We start from the raw sequence: 15,672 nt of genomic DNA on the forward strand, positions 1-15,672 counted from the left end.
TGAAGCCTTCGAATTGATTCAGAAAAGATTTGGAGAGATTTGGAGATTTGGATCAGCTGGGCAGCTACAGGTTCTCCCACAGCTTCTCCAGCTGTGCCTGCCTCTCCCCGGGCAGGGGAAGCTATGGGAGAAGCCCCCATGGCTGCCCTGCCTGGCCCCATCCCCCAACCAGCCCCAGCCTAGTCCTGGAACTTTAAAAAAAATGGTCTGTGAAGGCTCTTGGGCCTCCTGGCAGAGCCCCCCACCCCTGATAGCCCCTTGTCCAGCCCCAGCAGTCCAGGAATAAAAAAAACCCAAACCCACACTCACTGGCAGTGGCTGTGGGGGCTCTGGGACCATGTGGCAGAGCTCCCCCTGCATAGGCCTCGCTCCCCAATCTCCCCCCCCACCCGTGGCTCCCCGGCCCCCACAATTAAATAAATAAATAAATAAATAAATAAATAAATAAAAAGCCCCGCACTCATCAGATCTGGCAGCAGAGATCAGGGTGTCTGAGGGCTCATGGCAGATCCCCCCCATGCAGCATGGGGCAGTGGGGATTATGCAGCTGCCCCATGGTGTGGGTGCAGAGTGGCTTGGCAGAGCACCATGCGCTGTCTGGGAGCTGAGGCAGCTCCATATGTCAGCCGGAGCCTGGCACCACTCAGCCCCAACAGCCCCAGCTCCTAGACAGTGCATGGTACTCTGGCAAGTCATACTTCACCCACGCCATGGGGCAGCTGCTGTGCAGGTGCCAGGTGGGGGGGGTGATCCCTGCTGCCCCCTACTGCCCCACACTGTGCAGGGGAGGCTCTGCAACAAGTCCTTGGAGGCCCCAATTGCTGCTCCTGCAGCTGGTGAGTGCTGGGGGGGTTTGGGGTTTTTTTTTAATTCCTGGGGCTGGCGGGGCACACATTGGGAGTGGGGTTTGGTGGTGGGCCAACGGGGAGCAGGGGCTGTGTGGTGGGGGCTCTGCCATGTGGCCCCAAAGCCCCCACAGTCACTGCCAGAGCTGGTGAGTGCATTTTTTTTGGGGGGGGGGGGTGGTTAAGTGCCAGAAGGCTGCAGCCGGGCGGGGGTTGGGACCGGGCAGGGCAGCTATGGGGGCTTCTCCTGCGGCTCCCCCCGCCCTGGCAAAGGCAGGCACAGCTGGAGGTGCAGCAGGAGAACCTGCAGCCTCCCAACTGTGCCTGCTTCTCCACAGCTGATCCAAATCTCCAAATCAGCGCTGAATCTCTGATTCTGATTTGGCTGAATCAAATGGGGACAGTGATTCGAATCACCAAATCGAATCACTGTCCTCCAAATCGACAGAATCCGAATTGAATACTTCCCTATTTGCACAAGCCTGGTAGCTATTTCAGCTATGATATGATACACTTACATATGTTATGCTGGTTGCAAGAAAAAATGTACAAGTCAAATGTTATTTTTATACTAGAACCACACTCCTAAAACCATGGTCCTTATTCTGGCAAATTTCCATTTACGTCAGTGGGGATTTGGCAGACAGGAGATCAGGATTAAGGCCCTAGACCAGTGTTTCGCAAGCTTTTGTTACATAGGGCACACTTATTTTCTGGCACACTTTACTCTTACACTTGAAAAGGTGTATATAAATTTGTCAAAGCATATAGCATATTCTATTCCCCTGCCACAGGAAATCATACCAGTGCTGAGATGTACTATAAAAAAATTACACTGACGGTAGGTCTACATATGCAGTTTATTCATAGATTGTATAGACGGAAAGGACCTCGGAAGATCATCAGGTCCAACCCCCTGCACCAAGCAGAAAAGATAACTGGGGGTCAGGTGACCCCAGCAAGGTGACCATCCAGTCTTCTCTTGAAGATTTCCAAGGTAGATGATTGCACCACCTCTGGAGGGAACTTATTCCACAGTCTGGATACCCTGACTATAAAGAAGTTTTTCCTAATGTTGAGCCTGAATCGGTTTTCCAGGAGTTTGTGGCCATTACTCCTGGTTTTCCCCTCGGGTGCCCTGGTGTACAGTTGCTCACTGAGCGCTTGATATACTCCCCTAGTGTAGCAGTAAGTTGCTACCAGGTCCCCTCTCAGCCTTCTTTTCCTCAGGCTGAAGAGTCTCAGATCCCTCAACCTTTCCTTGTATGGCTTGCCTTTTAAGACTCTGATCATATCGGTGGTTCTTCTTTGGACTCTTTCAAGCTTGTCCACGACCTTGTTAAAGTGTGGTACGCAGAACTGGACGCAGAATTTATGTGGAGCAATAAATTTCGGTGCTTATTGTGCCAGTATTTATTGTTCTTGGGCATGCTATTTGAATGTGCACCCAGAACCACAGCACATTAAACTGGGTCAGAGCAGCCCCAGCTGCCAAGGGTCTGGGTGCTCAGCCTGGCAGCTGGGGGCTGCTCTGACCTGGCTCAACACGGGTGGGCTGGCTGGGGCACGAGGGTGGTCCAGCGTGGGGCTAGCTGGCAGGCAGCCCCCGCGCTGAAGCACCCTCGTGTCCCAGCCAGCCATCCACATCAGCATCTACATCTGTGGTGCTGCAGAGTAAAAAACTCTGCAGCAAGATAGTACTTGTGTTTACAAGTACTACCCTGCTGCAGAGATTATTAGTTTCCTGCAGCCTAATAGGGCCGCATGTATAGACACCAAGACATTTACTACAGAGCTAGTTAGGCATCTCTGCAGTAAATGTCTCATGTAGACACACGCCAAGTGTATAATTAATTAAAGAATTGGTCTCTGTGCCAGTGGCTCTCAACCTTTCTAGCCTCAAGGCCCTGCTCAACTTTTCTGAATTTCATGGCATCCCAGTTGAAAAAAAACACCAACACATATCCAAATTCAGAACATGGAGAGGGCCTTGAGGCTAAAAAAGTTAGAATCACTGATCGAACTGGTGCCACTTGGGGGTGGCATGGCAGGACTTCACCTGCTGTGCCTTGCTCTTTCCATTGTCTGTTCCCTCCTGCACACTTAGGGGCCAAGAGCAGACCCTGCTGCTGAGGTTGCTCCTGCAGGGTCTCACATGCTAGTGGCCATTCCTGTGGCCCTTCCTGTCAGTCTTGGGAGTGGGAGAAGTGGAGGAGATGAGGCGGGTTACAAACCACAACTGCATCTGTGCAACTGCACACTCACTCACAGCAGAGTGCACTGCTGGGAAGTGTATGGCGGGCATCAATGTGTGCAATTGATACATTGCACATGGGGGAGTAGAGAACAGTATGCTCAGGCCTGTGGTTTTAAGGTAAAGATAACATTTGACTCAGTTTTTTCCCCACAGAGTATGCAAATAAGTTACTCATTTTAATTTGAATAGTTTTGCCACCAATTGAATTCTATTTTTTATATAACATTGTGTCTGCTTTCTTTGTTAAAAGATCTTAGGCCAGTTTCAGTCTAAAATTCTGCAAACTATTTAAACATAAAAAAAATCAGGATTAAATAGTTAAGGCAAAAAAATCTAATTTAGAACTTTCCTAACCAGATCTACTCTATTTATTATTTTTTTCAGTCACTAATGCTACCTGTTATGTTAGAATCCAACAAATCAAACAACTTTAGAGAGAAAGCTGAGATTCCACCATACTTAGAACTGAAACATTTATTAAACTTAACTCCAGAAGATATAGTGAATGAGAGCACTGGAAAAGGTGAGGATTTGTTTCTTGGTAATGGTGGGCTGGATTCTTCTTTAATTTACAAAGACTGTGTACTCTTTTACCTTCAATTAAAGATTTATGTTTGTGTAAACCAAATGAGAGCAAGTCCCATTCTGCATATGAAACTATGGAATATGCTTTATCAAAATTTTAAAGTATTAAAGGTTCTCTTTAAACAAACAAAAATAAGTGATCTTTTGTAGGTAGTATACTTCAATCCAGGCCTATGCGGTAATCTCCGAAGCAGACGTTGCTAAATGAGTTGAAGGAGTAATTCTAATCCCTGCTCTCTCATGAATACTGTGAGCATTGAATTAAGTATGTTAGCCAGCTGAGATTAATCTTACTTTGAAAGACATCCCAAACTAGGTTACAATAATATATGCAGCACAGTCGCAGCATATAAATTGCTGATGTCATGCAGTTAAAAGGGGAGCTGATTGCACCTACTTTATTTAGATTGCCTGATACTTTCAATTACAATTTCTTGTGAGTTTTTCTTTGGGAAGCTTTCTTACTGCCAGCTTTTACAATGGACCTTTGATAATCAGAAGGAGAATGACCCTCAGGCTATAGAAGTATCTTTTCCTTTGTCCCTTGAAATTCTATTCAGCTTTTACTATTAAAGTATTAGAAATTACCGTTTTCTTCTCTAACCTTCATTCTTTACTAAAAGCTTGGCAGCCTGTTAAAAGAACTAAACATGCTCACGGCAAGCTGACCATACTGTACTGGGAACGCCAATATTGTTGTAGCAATGGAAGGCAGAGAGAAATTCCATATTTTCACTCAGGTCTAGACCTGAGCTGGGTTCCACTCAACTCTGGACCTTGTTTATGACTTCAGTGGCTCATGTGCCACATGGTGTTGCCTGTGGCCTCCTGTTTGGGGTGGGGAGAAGAGAAGAGAGCGCTGAACTAGCTTCTCCATCAATAATCCATAGAACCTGACTCAGTAGTCCATTTCACTCCTACCCTAGTCATACAAGACTGGAACTCCCTCATCTTATACAGTCCTGGGAAAGAGCCTGTCACGGCTTCTATCACCACCACTTTCAAGATCAACAATCTGTCCTTTTCTGAGTTAACAGACTTGTCCTGCTGCGAGCTAATATATAGTCAGTCTTGAAACTCAGGTAGAATAATATGCACAACAGATTCAAACTCATCTTGTGATATGGGGCTATTACAGAAATCAACAAGATCAGTCTAAATTCTGGATTGGTAGTTTAAAACACTGGTGTTGGCAGTTTATAAAAATGTAAGGACAGGAAAACATTAAATGAAATCAAGGAGGTGACAAATCCAAAGCTAATAATTAGCCACACAAAACAAAATGAGCTTGTAGAACTTATTGTCATAGGGTATTATTTATTTAGTCCATATTTAGTCCATTATTTAGTCCATATTTCTAAAAAGCAGTATACATTTATATCAAGAATATTTATAAGTTATAGTAGTAAAGGCAAAAAAACCCACCACCACCAACAAAAAAACAAACCCAGTAGCCCTTGCTAATCTGACCTGCAGGAATCTTCCTGATCCCAAATATGGCAATCACTTTAACCCTGAGCACATGAACAATGCCTACTAGCCAAGCACCTGAGGGTTTTCCTAGCACCATTATGCTCATGAATACATCCCAGCCAGGTTCTTGTTTTAGCAGCAAGTCAGACAAATGTCAAATCAGCCACATCTAAATTATACAGAGTTTGTTCCATCTTCTTCTGAAGCTTCTGGTACTAATCATTGCCACACTGGTACCTGATCAGGCCAGAGGTCCATCTAGTCTTTTATGGCAATTGTCACTTCTTATGAAAACCTACTGTTTACCTGGTAACTAATGGTAATTGCAGTCCTTCATCCTGGTGAAGTCAATTAACAACAGAGGTCAATAAAGAAACATTCAAGGTTTTGAGAGAGAAATAAAATTAGATGGTTACTATTTGTAGCATTTTTTTTTTTTAGATCTTACTGCAAAAATTACAAGTGAAATACAGATTTCCAAATACTGTCCTACAGTGGAAGTGGCATGTTTCACTCCAAGCCAAAATACAGTGGAATGGAGCAAATCAGGTAGGGAGTGAGTAAATCCAGAATTAAGCATTTAAGAATAATTCTTTTTAAGCAGTTGTTCATACACATTCCACTTACACATGCTGTTGGAACTGGAATGGTTTAGCCAACAGTGTCCATTGGTTGAGGTTATGCCCCAAGTTCCCTCATGTTTTCCCCTTTATAGAATAATAATTTAGAGCAAATCCAGTTATTCCTCAGTTCTTTTTAACAACTCATGACTAAGATGGAACTGTATGCACTATTTGTGTCTTTTCCTATTGTTTAGCTTTATAAATAGTTTAAGGGATTATCTACACAGGGACAATCAGAAAAGTTAAGGCAAATCAAATAAAGTTGTACAATTAACACACATAAGTTAAAGTGTGTTAAGTACTTATGCGGTTGCTCATTTAGTTATGAAGGTGCCTTAAATATCTATAGCTTAATCCTTGCCACACTAAATTGCATACATTGACTTTGCACTTTTAGTTGATTCATATCAATTCTCCTGGGTGTCCCCATGTAGAAAAGTCTGGTATTCACAGTAGTTCTCTGGTTAACTAGGTGGCTTTGGTCTGCTGATGGGGTTTTGTTCACATGTTCTTTCCATTTTTCATACCTGGTACGGGGTTTCAGTCATAACTGAAACAACCATCGCATTTGTTGTGTTTGTAAGGCAGCTATGCCCCTCACAGATGGATATTTAGAATCCTATTATATATATAAAACCAACAAATATTTAGTTCATAGGAAGCTTTCAAAATAAATGCAGAAGCTGAGGAAAACTCACTTGTAGCTTCTCTTTTACAATAGACTGGTGAGACCCACTTTAGATTCAGGCAGTAAGGATTCTCTGGTTTTAGATAAAACTTCTACTGACAGTACTTCATTCTGCTCTGGCTCCACTGTTAGAAGTATCTAAATCAGACAGCTGCTTTGGCACAGCTGTCTCAGTCATCATTTAGTTAGACTCTGAATATTCACTTCCTGTACTTAAGATTACTGTTTGTGAATCAGCAAAAATGGAATACTTATGGGCTATCACTCGAAGAAGAAAGAACCATTACTTAAAGTTAACTGTGCTTTTCAAGATGTATTTTCTATATATACTCCATGACCTGACCTCCTTCCCTACTAGCCCAAAAAACACCTGGATGAAAGAACTAATGGACAGTTGCCTCTGCTCCACCATTACTTTAGAATGCCTTGTTCATGAGCTGCAGACATGGGCCAATACATATCATTGGTCACAAGTTTCAGATATCAAACACAGGTATTCCAAAAGTGGAATACATAGGGACAACATAGTAATTCTACAGTAATTGTTTCAATAGTGATAGAAACTTTTGCTGCCCTGATAACACCTCTTTAGTTCTAGTAACAAAATAAACGGTAGGAAACTAATTGCAATGGGATAAAGTGAATAAACTAGAAAATGACAGGGATGTTGGGATCAAGGAATCTGTCCATGACCCTGGGGTCCCTGTGTCTGGGATGTCAAGTGCCACGCTTCCCAGCTTCCTGGGAGTGGCAGGGAAAAATAGACAACCTGCGGGATTACAGGCACCCTGAGGCTCCCCATGACCCAGCACCAGAATGTGACTTGCTGCTCAGCCCCAGATGGAGCTATGAGACAAAGCAAGCACCATGCTGGGTCACATTGAGCCCTGCAACTCCTTGCAACCTGGATGCAACCCAGCTGATGAGTTGTCAGCCTGCCAAACATGGAGGTAGCTTCAGGCATCAGAATGCATGGTGGAGATACCCTGTGACTTGGTCAGTTTATTTTGTGGAATATTTTTATGGCTGGTTTCTCATTTTGTCATGCTGTTAATTGCCTAAACATGTGACCAGGTTGCTATTTATAGTGTGATTGACAGGTTAATTGCATCTTAAGTGTCAAGTCTGCTAGGGGCCCTTCTGGGATTGAATTGATTTCAGTGGACATCCTCTTGTCAGGAGAATTTACAAGACTAGACTAGACTATCAATTACACTTGAAGCAATAAACCTCTCAAACCCTGAGGTGTCTGAGTTGCACACTTTCCGGTTCCCATTATCGTTAGGAGAGGCCTTACAAACACAGCAAGGATAATCTGTAATTTTGTTTAAGTGTGGGTATGATGGGACCCAGAGTCAGCCAAGGCCTTGAGAATACAAACTTCCTGCAAAGTGAGATACTCAATTACAGGAAATTTAGAGATAAAAAATCCCAACTTCAATAATTAGGGAAAACATTACCACAGAACTGAGGAAGACAGAATATAACATAAGTTTATTACACAGTGGATGCATCTACACATGCAGTTAGCACTCAGAAATAAAGTTGAGGGTAGTTTATGCCAGGGTTAGCAACTCCCGGGCTCAGCATATACATGTACACCCTGGACCACAGCAGTTAGATCTGGGGTGGAGAAGCCCCAGGCTGGCAGGAGGTTCTGGGGGTTAGTCCCAAGCTCTAGATGGCAGCGTTGGATGCTGGGGGTGCTGGCTGGGGCACAAGGATGCTACAGTGCAGGGATAGCCAGCAGGCAGCCCCTGCACTGTAGCATCCTTGGGCCCCAATCAGCCTAGATCGCTGTCTACATGTGTTTCAGCGCACGAAATGACTCTGCCATAGGATAGTACTTGTCCCGGATAGTACTATCCTACAGTGGAGTTAATTAATTTACTACATCCTAATATGGTGATGCTTTACTGCAGAGCTAATTAGTCAACCCCTCAGTAAAGCACACGTGTAAATGCACCCACTATCTCCTCACACTTTTTTATTTTCACCCCTGGCTAAGGCTTACTTTACAGCCTACAGCTAGCCCAGTGGCAGTCAGGAATCCTCACTGTCTCTGCAGTGAACCCCTCCTTGCTCTAGGAGGTCTGGCCTTCTCTGCTTTTCTCAGCAGGCTGCCCCTGCCCTACTGCTCCAGGCTTCTTTGCTGCAACCCCCATGTTGCAAACTCCCTCCATCTCCACTCTCTGGGGCTTCACACCAGCAGGCTCCTGTGGACTCCAGCAGGGAGTCGCACAGGCATGTGCACGCTCAAGCTCCCCAGATTATATCGCCTTCCCCCCAAAAAAAAACTTCTAGAAAAAGCCAGAGGGCACCTGTACATGTGTCCAATGCTTGCTTCAACACATTCTAATTAGAACACTCTGTCAGCCTTGGCATCATGTGAATTCAGTGTTCCTGCATTTCAAAATGGCAGCAGGGGTGTTTTAACTAAAGCTCGGCAAACTAGCTTTAAAGTGCTCCCACTGCCATTTTGAGGTGTGGGACACTGAATACATGAGTTGCTGCAGGCAGTTTAATTAGAGCAGCTCCTGAGAGCTGCTGTAATTAAAATGTCCCTTCCCCCCTCCTCCGCCCCAGAACATGTGTAAAGACACCCAGAGTTCTCAGAAAAGGGATCCTTCCAGCACCATCCAGAGGGCAGAGTGCAATTAGCCAGGCCACACCAAAACCCTCTGCAATCCAGCTTTAAAACTTTTTCCCTGCCAGAACAAAACTCATTTGAAGAAACCTTTTCAACATATAACACCCAAACAAACAACACAACCACATAATTGTCACAGTGGGCTATAGAATAGGGTCACACCTCCTCAACTTTGTATTAAAAAACCTAAAACAAGAATAAATAATTATTTTAATTATGGATAGCTCTAACTGTGAACATATTTCTAAAACTGCATAGTAGAAATGTGAGGGAGTGGGAGGGAATGACTTATGCATTACTATTCCCTTGGCTACCTGAAAATTAAACTGAAAGTATAGCAATTTGTTTTTATTGCATAAGTGATTAAAATGATTATGAAGATATTTTAATATATAATACTGTTAATGTTAGGGTTATACAGTACATAAATATTTACATTTCATTTTTTTTAATATTGTGATGTGATTTTTCTGTAATTTCTAGTTAGTTACACTTTATGTCCTCAAAATGAACTGGAAATAACTCTAACTCCTCCATGCAAATCACAAAGATCACAGCTGAATTCACTGTGTGCTGGACTTCAGGCAGAACCTATTTCTCCTGTTAGTAACAGGTAATTAAAACTTTAATAGGAACAACATTGGTACAAAATATTCTAAATTAGTGCAACTATAACTCTACTGGATTCTCTTAAATTATGGCTTTCTTGTACAAAATATGCAACTTTGATGATTATGTTTAATAGATATTTTACTCTGAAGAGATGCTTTCCCCCAGGAGATATTCCATATGCATGGTCTTCATGAAAGGAGCTTAACAGACCATAAGAGTCACTTTTTGTTATCTTCCTCCTTCTAGAAGGCTAAATAGCTTGACAATGCAGCTTCATCCTTTATACTTGCATAGGAATCATTTCACCCAAGTATTCAGTAGTGAAACTGAGTATTGACAATCATAACATGAGGACAGAAGGTAAATCTTTAACAATCAGACTATGAAGTGGCAGCAGAGCTGTTGCATGTTGGCATATCCATCCTCTGCAGTCTTGCTACCCTTAAGACTCAAGTATCATTGTTAAAGGAAATTTTCTGTTCTCATCCTCCCCCAACACAGTAAATTCATTTACAAAATTCCTTTCCCTAAATCTATTAATAGAAAATCAGTTTGGAAATCCAAAGGCATGATGTTAAGTTTCTTGCCTGATGTGTCTTTTTTTGTGTTCCTTTTAGTATTTTGATTACAGAGTCAAATAAAGAATACTTAGAGTGCTTGCTGTGGCAGTCGGAGAAATATCAAAATGCCATGAATTCTCTTTTGCTTGAAGGTAAAGGGATATAAGTTCTATTATACTGAATTGATAGTGAAGAGATTTATATGAAAATGGACCATGGAACCATTTAAATTAGCCTGGAAAGTGCTCAAGAAAATGTACTGAGAAACCTGAGGATGGGCAAGTTTACACAATATTCTTAATGTGCAGTAATTGACTGTGCATTAACCGTCATGAAAAAAGTGTGCAATCAAGCCTACTGCACATTTAAATTGTATTTCCTTTTGCAAGTACTAAATGTAATGCTCAGTAGGCACTGTGCATTCATGAACATGTAGATGTACCTGATATGTTTTATAAAATAATTCATAAGTACCTCTCCTGTTCATGTGCTGAAAATACATCGCACTGAGTCTAAGTTAGAATCTAAGTCTGAGTCTAACAAAATCTGAAACACTACAAAAGCCCTAGGATGACAAAGGTACAGCTAGAGATCAAATGTCTTGCCACTACAACAACTGGAAAGTAGTTGATTTATACAGTGGTGATGTGCACCCCCTGAGAGCACCGGTGCACCCCCTGTCAGCCTGCACTCCCCGCTTAGGCAATGGCAGGGGGGGCAGGCGGGAGTGCTGGTGCCCCCCCCTGTGAACGCCAGACGGGGAGTGCAAGCGCTGGATGTAAGCTGCAGCCGTTTTTGGGAGCAGCGCGGCCGCTCACTGGCTGGCAAGTTTTGCTGCAGTCAGCCTGATTGGCCACAGGGGGACACATACCCCCCCAGTCTCTGATTGGTTGCTGGTGGGGCACGTGCTCCCCCCTTACTAAAGCACCTATGGATTAATATATGCTCAGATGATCCTAGGGAAAAGGCCATGTCCAATGTTATAGAGAGGGGTGTTAAATTCATTGGGCCCCACAGGCTGGATCCAGACTGTGGGGCTTTCTGCAGACTGAACAGTGCATGAGTGGTGGGAGCAGTGGCATTAATTCCCATGGCAGCCAAAGTTGAAGTTGTAGCACAAGTCTGGAATCCAGAGTTAACACCACTCCCCTCCCCACTTTTCCCTTGATACTGGTCTTGGTTATCAGAGGCAACTAAAACCCTTGATTTCAGAAGCAAGTAAGAGGGGTAAGGTGAGGGGAGGTAACTCCCTGAGCCACGCCAAAACAGTGGAGATTATTACTGCAGCCTCAGGCGTTCCATCAGCCACAGCGGGGATCCCTTCAGGCTGAATCCAGCCCGTGGAGGTGTGTGGTTCAACCCATGAGAAGCTCCCTGGGCCGGATCTGGCCCACAGGCATGTTTGACATACCTGCTATAGAGGAGGGCAACAACTCCCACAGTCCACTCCATTTGACCAAGGGGAAATGCTCCTTTCTGACCCAAAGCAGTTTGACCTTGAGGAAGAGAACAAGACCCTGCTGGCTAAGAACCTCCCATGAGGCAACTAATTAGCTTGCCTGATATTCATCTTTCCACAGTAATAATTTCAGAGAATCACTGAAAAATACGACTGGATGCAACCTCAAAAATTGTCTAGGGCAACCCTCTGCTGAAGGCAGGATCATCCCTACCTGACTCAGTGAAGGCGATTGCATAACCTCTTTGAGTAATCTCTGCTTAAACAGTCTTGTAATTAGAAAGGTCATACTAATATTTAACCTAGAACTCCCTTGTTGTAGTTTGGACCCATTTCTACTTGTCCTGTCCCCGGTGGACATATAAAATAATTGATTACCATCTTTATAACAAGTTTGTGTGAGTTTGATGATTTATCAGGTTCTCCCTCAGTCTTCTCTTCTCCAGCTAAAATAATCCTGATTCTTTGAGCCTTTCCTTATGTCATGTTTCCTACATCTCTGATCATTTTTCTTGCTCTTCTATGGACCCTCTGCAGTTTGTCTACATATTTCTTAATGTATTCTGCCAAAACAAAACCATTCTCCAGGTGGGAGACCCATACTAGTGCTAAATAGAACACATAGCATAAAACAACTAGTCATGCTCTTGTTGGAAAAGCTTCAGTTCACCTGCTGCTAATTACTTTTAATGGAAATGGTAATTTTTGTAAGTGAGTGTAATTTATGTGCGATTATTGTTTGAAAGTCCTTGTTAATAGCCTCCATAATGTGGGCATAATTATGGGGAGTTTAAGTTTCTAATGCCAAAAGAACACATTAGGAAGTGAAGTGCAGAAGCAAAACCAGTAAGCCATATATTATTTCTGAACCCAGCATGTGAGTTATAAAACAGCAGCCAAAAATCCATCACCACTGTTCACACATTTCATTGTCCCCCATTGTCCTCTGATAGTTTGAGATCAGATTAGCGATTGATGTCATCTAATTCCTTTGTAAAATAATCTAGTTACTATTTAGGGTTTTCTCTCCAAGTATTGACTAAAATAGCTGCTTGTAAGCACGGCAATTAAAACCACAGAATGAACAAATTTTGCACCATGTGTAAAGCACAGATGCAGGTGTATATACCAAGACACTAAAGTTAAAATCACAGCTAGAGAGTTTAACACAAAAGACGAAGTATGAAAGAGCTGATTTTACTAATGTGGGTAAAATGGTTGGGTTGTTTTTTTTTATATCCAATTTAGGATCCTGAATTGCTATGAGAAGTATATCCAAAAAAGAGATCCATAATCTAAGCCATAAATATTTAGAAGGTGTTTTGTTTTCCAAGCTTTGGTTTTTTCCTCACATTACTAGTTTTTTAATACAGAATATTTTCTCTTTTTAGAGCATCCAGCTGCTGAACATACATGCCAACATTGTTCAGTTACAGAATTGAAGAAGTTACTATCTGTTAAAGTAGAAACACCAGTGTTTAGCCCATTGAAATCAGACTGGTGGCTTTACTCAGGATTAAATCTGGTATCACCAGATGTTTTAGAGCAATTAGTAAACACAGATTTGGCTACTGCAAATAGCCTGCTTCCTACTCAGGTGGAAACATTCTCACAAATTATATCAGCTCAGTTAGAAAGTAAGTATATTTGTTTTTTGTTAGAAATGTTCAATGATGAAAATGACACAGAAAGGGGCAGAGAATCACTTGGTTCATTAACAGATTCAACATTACTGCCCCTGAGAAAATTTCTCACCCAGAATAATGAAAGAAATTAAAACAGCATAATTTATTAAGCAATCTTACCATAAGGTTGAAGTTTGAAAAAGTTAGATTGGCATTTGCATGGATAAAAGTGTATGTGCAATTGCCTCCTTTTTTGGCCCTTACAATTAATAAGACTGCATATGGAAAATGTGGTAGTTGCAAGTGAAAATTAGCCATATCAGGCCCTTCATATTTTCAATAAAATACATAATGACAGGAGAATTCTTGAATGAAAGGTAATAAATAATTTCAAATAAATATAAATTTCTATTATTCATTGGTATCACTATAATACTGAACAACAGGATCATAGGGAAGTTGGGCTGGAAGGGACCTTACAAGGTCATCTAGTGCAGTCACCTGCTCAAGGAAGGATCATCCATGATTAAACTGTCCCAGCCAAGTGTCTGTCTAACTGGCTTTTGACAATTTCATGTGTTGGAGATTCCACAACTTCTGTAGGTAACCTGTTCCAATGCTTGACCACCCTCATAGTCAGAAAATTCCTTCTCATCTCCAACCTAAATTTCCCTGGCTACAGCTTGAGGCCATTGTTTTTAGTCCTATCCCCTACAGTTACAAAGAAAAGCCCATCTCCATCCTATAATCTGTTTATCAGACTTCCATAGAGTTCTAGTTTTTTCAAGGATAGCTCAGTGGTCCAGGACTTGTAGGAAATTCAGCTGCTTGTGTGGTAGTGAAAATTCATTGATCAGCTGGAGTTTTCTCACTATGGTGATATGTAAAGTCATAAAATCAGAAAATTAGGGTTGAAAAGGACCTCAGGAGATCATCTAGTCCAACCCCCTGCTCAAAGCAGGACCATCCCCAACTATATGGAACATGACTGTAAGCCACATGGAAGAACCCTGCCACCTACCTGTGGCAACATTCTAGGGGCACATCATATTGCAAAATATTTGGCTATAACATTATAAACATACATATATAGCAGGAAGCTATATGCTTTCTATATATATCCTTAAATGCAAAATGTTTCCAATAAACACAGTTACCTATATCCTTAACCAAATTTCTTCCCACCCCAAATGACAAGACTTTAAGACCCCTCTACCGATTACATTTATGCCATTATTAACATATTAATCATAGCATAAACAGCAAGGATGCTACATATGCATTCAACTTAAGGTGCCATAAAATGGCAAACCAGCCATAAAAATATTCTACATTGTATTGCACCTTAAATTTTAAGCATTTTGGGGTGCCTATACATATTCATCGAGGCTGCTCTGACATGCTGTAATTACAGTGCATTGGAGCAGACTTGATAAATCTGCTCTGCTGGAGTGTGATAATCACTGCACTTCAGCAGATGCCAATGTCATGTGTATTGGCCTCCCCACACTGAAAAATGGTGGTGTGGGTACTTTAACTAAAGCTCATTCGACAAGCTTTAGTTAAAGCACCCCCACCGCCATTTTTCAGCACAGACACACAGACATATGACGCTCCAGGCACTTTAATTAGAGTAGCTCTTGGAGCTGCTCTAGTTAAAGCAAACCCTCCCTCCCCACCTCCTGGATCACGTGTATAAATGCCCTGTAAGTCTGGGACACATTCATTTAAATGAACAGTGGGATCTGACCAGGGTCTCAAACCAGCCCCAGTGCGGTCCAAGGCCAACAATCAGTTGACTGTCAGCTCCAGCCAGGAACCATACAGGGTCTTGAACTTCCTCTGAGGCAGTCAGGGGCTGGGGCTGACAGTAAGCTGATTGTTGACTACAGACCACACTGGGTCCAGTTTAAGACCCCAGAGTGGTCCCGGATCAGAGCCAACAATCAGCTGAGTGTCCTCCTTGGTCTTGGACCTTCACCCTTGCTAGTGCAGGGGAAGCCGGGATCATGATCAGGAGGAGCATGTGTGGCATGGCAGGAGGTACAATTTAGGATTGGGGATGAAATGTCATTGGGCATGTCTACACATTGCCCTATGGTGATGTTGTTACTGCACTGTGCTTTAGTACTTCAAAAAGTACTTTGGAAGTACTAAAGCATGGCATAGTAACTGCCCATACTGCGCCGTTCACACAGTTAGTTTTAGCTGCTACTTCACCATAGCAGTGCACTAAAATGGGGGAACACACCACTGTGGCAAAGTAGCTGCCAGTCGCATGTAGAGTCATATGAT

General features: G+C 42.6%; 1 protein-coding gene across 1 annotated transcript in view; it reads left to right on the forward strand.

The window, feature by feature from the left end:
* SHOC1 (shortage in chiasmata 1) overlaps positions 1-15,672 on the forward strand; it is a 102,848-nt gene that overhangs the window by 31,716 nt on the left and 55,460 nt on the right. The window contains exons 8-11 of the mRNA XM_059723540.1: positions 3,487-3,625; positions 9,605-9,734; positions 10,351-10,445; positions 13,144-13,389. Coding sequence (XP_059579523.1) covers positions 3,487-3,625; positions 9,605-9,734; positions 10,351-10,445; positions 13,144-13,389 — 610 coding nt within the window. The remainder of the gene's footprint in view (positions 1-3,486; positions 3,626-9,604; positions 9,735-10,350; positions 10,446-13,143; positions 13,390-15,672) is intronic.

This window comes from Alligator mississippiensis, chromosome 3 (genome assembly GCF_030867095.1).
Source record: "Alligator mississippiensis isolate rAllMis1 chromosome 3, rAllMis1, whole genome shotgun sequence".
Lineage (NCBI taxonomy): Eukaryota > Metazoa > Chordata > Crocodylia > Alligatoridae > Alligator > Alligator mississippiensis.